Here is a 5365-nt window from a genome sequence, read left to right as displayed (position 1 = left end):
GGTTGCGGTGGCTGGGAGCGGCCACTGCATTACAGTCTGGGTGACTGAGTGAAACTCCAACTCAAAAAAAAAAATAAATAAAGAGAGAAACAGAGAATCTAGACACAGCCCTTACATTCTGAACAAAAATTAATTCAAACTGCATTATAGACCTAAATTTAAACAGCAAACTGTAAAAATACTAGAAAATAGCATAGAATAAAAACTAGATGACTGTTGGTTTGGTGACAACTTTTAGATACAACACCAACTATATAATCCATGAAAGAAATAATTGATAAGCTTGATTTTATTAAGCCTAAATATTTCTGCTTTTGGAAACTGTTAAACGAATGAAAAAGCAAGACACTGAGAGAAAACATCTGCAAAAGACATAACTGATAAAGGACTATTACTTAAAATATACAAAGATCCCTTAAAACTCAGCAATAAAAAAAATGAACAGCCTGATTTTTTTTTTTTTTTTTGAGTTGTAGTCTCACTCTGTCACCCAGGCTGGAGGGCAGTGGCACACTCCTGGTCACTGCAGCCTTGACCTGCTGGGCTCCAGCGATCCTTCCACCTCATCCTTCCAAGTAGCTGGAACTACAGGCGCACGCTACTGCACCTGGCTAATTTTTGATTTATTATAGAGACGAGGTCTCACCACGTTACCCGGGTGGGTCTTGAAACTGCGGGCTCAAGCAATCCTCTCGCCTCGGCCTCCCGAAGTGCTGGAATTATCTCATTGTTTTAATTTGTGATTCCCCCATGATATATATGCAGCATCTTTTCATAAGCTTATTTGCCATCTGTATAGCTTCTTTGGCGAGGTGTTTGTTAAGACCTTTGGTCCATTTAAAAAATCAGGCCAGGCTCGGTGGCTCACAAATTAAAACAATGAGATATCACTACACACCCATTAGAATGGCCAAAATCTATAATACTGATAACATCAAATGCTCAAGAGAATGAGGAACAACAGTAACACATTCATTGCTGGTTGGATGCAAAATGGTTTAGCCAGTTTGGAAGACAGTTTGGCAATGTTTTACAAAACTAAACATACTCTTATCTTATAATTCAGCAGTTGTGCTCCTTGGTTTTTAGCACAAAGGAGCTGAAAATATCAATACAAAAATCTGCATATGGGTGTTTAAAGAAGTTTTATTCATAACTGTTAAAAATAGGAAGCAGCCAAGATGTCCTTCAGTAGGCGAATGGATACATTGTAGTGAATCTGTCAATGAAATATTATTCAGCTGCCCCCCTGCCAAATTGAGCTATCAAATCATAACAAGACACGGAGGAAACTTAAGTGCATATTACTAAGTAAAAGAAGCCAAATCTGAAAAGGCTACATGCTATATTATTCCAACTATTTGACATTCTGAAAAAGGCACAACTATGAAGACAATAAAAAGGTCAATGGTCACCAGAGGCTCCTCTGGGCAGGAAGGCATGAAGGCAGAACACAGAGACAAAGAAATTATCCTGTGAAATGGTAGATACATGTCGTTAAATGTTTGTTTAAACCCCTAGAATGTGAAACACCAAGAATGAACCCTAGAGCAAACGATGTACTTTGGGTGATAATGATTGTGTCAGTGTAGGGTTCATCGATCACAACAAATGTACCCTCTGGTGGGGGGTGTTATCATGGGGGAAGCTGTGTATGTGTGGGGACAAAGGGCATAGGGGTCACCTCTATACCTTTCCCTCAATTATGTGAACTATTTATGTGAACTAAAATTGTTCTAAAAAATAAAGTATCTTTTAAAAAAGGTAAAAAACAAAATGGTATTTGATTTAATCACAGTCTTTCTTTTTTTTAAGAAGTGTGATGGAGCCGGGCTTGGTGGCCCAGGCTATAATCCTGCGCTTTGGGAGGCTGAGGTGAGTGGATTGCCTCAGCCCATGGGTTCGAGACCCGCCTGGGCAACTTGGCGAGACCTCGTCTCTACAATAAATAAAAAAAAATCAGCCGGGTGTGGTAGTGCATGCCTGTAATTCCAGCTACTCGGAAGGCTGAGACAGAAGGATCGCCGGAGCCCAGCAGGTCGAGGCTGCGATGGCCGGGAGTGGCCACTGCACTCCAGTCTGGGCGACAGACTGAGACTCTGACTCAAAAAAAAAAAAAAAAAGAAGTGTGATGGAGTCCACCACTTAAAGCCAAGCAGATATTGGGGCACTGGAATAATTCCGATGAGAGAACCTCTGAGGATCACAGTCATACCAGGTGATTTTAGCTCCATCACAGTGCTCCTCTCCCAGAGACCTGTGAAGGTCATCCTCCCAGAACCGGGAAGAATGCAGGCACATCATTAAAAAATTCAAAATGAAACTTCCAAACCATATTAAGCATTAGCCTTCAGATCAATAGCAATAATAGTTTAGAAGGAACGTTGGGCTTGGCAGGACTGTGCCAACAACAGCGTACCCTCAACCTTGTTCAGGGAGAACAGGCGCATAGCCAAAACTCAGGACATTTTTTTGAAGAAATAAGCAGACAAACACAGACTCAAAACAGTGACAGACTTACAGAGCACGTTCAGAGTTAGACAGGAACTGGTCTATTGCAGAAGAGCAGGAAGAAGTTGGAGACAGAGGAACAGTCACTTTTAGTTGAAACAGAAAACAGCCACAGATGAGGGAGAGCCAAGAAGTTGAAAAAAACAAGAAAGAAAACACATAAGTTAGCAGACATGTGAGCTTAGCCTAAATGAGCATGCCAGTATTGTTGAAGTACTTTTAGGAAGGGTAAGGGAAACATAACTATTGTACAGCATGGTTATGCCACAAATCTTGAAAAAACTGGGGGCATTTACAGGGTGAATTACTACCTTGATTTTCCAAGCAAGGAGACAGTCTTACCTTCCCTGTCCTGTAGCTAATCTTCTATGATATGTCTATGTTGAAGAATCTTTGAAAATACAGTTGAATATATATGGCCACTTCTTCCATACTGCCATCCCTGACCATCTCAATGTGAAATACTGCCATCCCTGAATGTGAAACTTCCTGATACAGTTTGGAAGTTGTTTCTTCCAAAGCTCATATTGAAATGCTAAACCCTAATGTTGGAGGTGAGACCTAGTGGGAGATGTTTAGGCCATAGGAGGTGGGCAGGTCCCCAGTAAGGGGCTTGGTACCCTCCCTGGGACAATGAGTTAACATACCATCTGGTTGTTAAAAAAAAAAAGTCTGGGACTTCCCACTTTGTCTCTTGCTTCCACTCTTGCTATGTGACACCCTGGTTCTCCTTCCCTTTTACCATGACTGTAGCTTCCTGAGGCTTCACCAGAAGCTAAGCAGATGCTGGCTCCATGCAGAACTGTGAACCAAATAAGCCTCTTTTCTTTATAAATTACCCTGCTCAGGTATTCCTTTAAAGTAATGCAAAACAAAGTAACACACTCCCCTTCCTTTTTTTTTTTTAACAAACAGCATTTTCCGCATCCATAATTTGTTTGACAATAGAAGCTGCTTTGTATCAGTCCTCACTGTGGTTTGTTGAGTGTAACTGGATGTGCATTGAATTAGCATTTTTCCAGATAAATTACAAGCCTTTGGGGAAACGATCCATGACTTGCCCATCCAGCACAGCTAGGTATTTCACCGACCATTAACTGAACGGTGGTAGTTGAGAGTCAAATGTCCAGAATTCGAATCTCAGCTCTGTTACTAAGTGGCCTTGCAACCTTGGACCTCTCTTGGCTCACTTTCTACATCTTAGGCATACAGATATTAACAGTACCTCTGTCACTGCAATACCGTGAGTAGTAAAGGAAATGAGGCATGTACTTCATGAACACAGCGTGCCTGGCATAGCACTTATAAATATTAGCTGTTACTTGAATCAACCTTTACATGAATAAATGGTGATTTGGACCTCCACTTGTTTCTTCCATCAACTGGATCTCTCTAGTGCTTCATTCATCCGATGTAAAAGTAAGTGGAATTGTAATTAAATAACTATAAAGGTCAAATAAAACAACATACATATCCCAAGTATCAGTGATTTATAGTAATTTATAATAATATCACCCATGTGTAATCCCACTGGAGACCACTTAGTTGTGTGAGATCGAAGTAAAGAAGTGGTGTCAGTGGTATGTCTTGGTATCCTGAACTAACGAAGCTCTCCAAGAGTTACCATCTGAACACTATGCTTATTTTATGAAAATTTCTAATTTCAAAAATGTATATGAAAACTCCGTGTGAAAACTCAGGAAACTTTCAGTGGTCTCTAAATAATCCGTTGAAGATTTAAATATTTGGGTATCTGCATAGTATGCTTTGCTCGGACCTCTGGCTGACTGTGTTTCACTGGCTTGAATGATCATGTAAAACCACACCAAGTTGAACCTATTGTTTTACACAGATCGCCACTCATATTTGTATTGCAAACCATCATCTTACAAAGTCCTTTGATATCTGTTATTCTATTTTCCACTCACCACAAACCCATGAAGTTGGCAACTGTGAAGATTTGAAAGGAAACTTGCTAGCCTATGCTAACTAGTCAGTCTTACTTTCCCTTGAGCTCAGACATGTTCAGTAAAGGCATAGGGCCTTAGCCTGTCAGCCTGGGGCCAAGCTGAGGTCAGACTTCAAGGCAATAATGACTCACTCACTCAAATAACAGTAGCCTTGATGGATGCTAGTGCACAAAGGAGTAGCTGACGCCATTTCTTCACCTTGATCTATCACAACTAAGTGGTCTCCAGTGGGATTACACATGGGATGATATTATTATAAATTATTACAAATCACTAATACTTGGGATATATATGTTGTTTTATTCAACCTTCATAATTATTTAATTACAATTCTACTTACTTTTATAAACTTCTTTATACATTTCCTTTTAAATTCAAGTAGCAATGTTGTTTTTCTTGGTTATAACCCTTAAAAAGTCTAATGACTGAGCTTTTGAGAGTGCACCATGTAGACAGTACAGACATGTTTGAAAGTACTAAGCAAATCCTGGCAACAAAATCTTTCCTTGTAAAAATCTCAGAAGAGAATATAATGCTTATGAATACTTTTTTGTACTGCACTATGCTTTAAAATGCTAGATGTGATTTATGTTATACATTGAGGAGGTTTTAAGATGAAATTTAAAGTGTTGCCATAAAATAAAAATTTAGACTTCCAGAAACTGTATATGTCTAACATGCCTTTTCCACAGTCCCGTTCATGTCAGCCTTCCTAATGGACATTATAGCTTTGCTGGGACCTCTGGCTGTTTGTGTTTCACAGGCTTGAAATGATCATGTAAAACCACACCAAGTTGAACCTATGGTTTTACAGAGATTGTCGCTCATATTTTTTTTTTTTTTTTGAGTTGGAGTCTCACTCTGTCGCCCAGACTGGAGTGCAG

At 39.7% G+C, this 5365-nt stretch overlaps 1 protein-coding gene across 2 annotated transcripts in view; it reads right to left on the bottom strand.

Moving 5' to 3' along the window:
• Positions 1–5365, bottom strand: part of HTR4 (5-hydroxytryptamine receptor 4) — a 172863-nt gene that overhangs the window by 22660 nt on the left and 144838 nt on the right. Inside the window, exon 6 of one of the 2 annotated variants that reach the window (XM_008061903.1) lies at positions 2522–2597. The exons of the other annotated variant lie outside the window; for it this stretch is intronic. Coding sequence (XP_008060094.1) covers positions 2537–2597 — 61 coding nt within the window. The 3' untranslated portion in view covers positions 2522–2536. The remainder of the gene's footprint in view (positions 1–2521; positions 2598–5365) is intronic. 2 annotated transcript variants of the gene reach the window in all.

Source organism: Carlito syrichta, unplaced genomic scaffold, assembly GCF_000164805.1.
Source record: "Carlito syrichta isolate Samal-C Ts95f unplaced genomic scaffold, Tarsius_syrichta-2.0.1 Scaffold305639, whole genome shotgun sequence".
NCBI lineage: Eukaryota > Metazoa > Chordata > Mammalia > Primates > Tarsiidae > Carlito > Carlito syrichta.
This window is presented reverse-complemented; position numbering and strand designations above follow the sequence as displayed.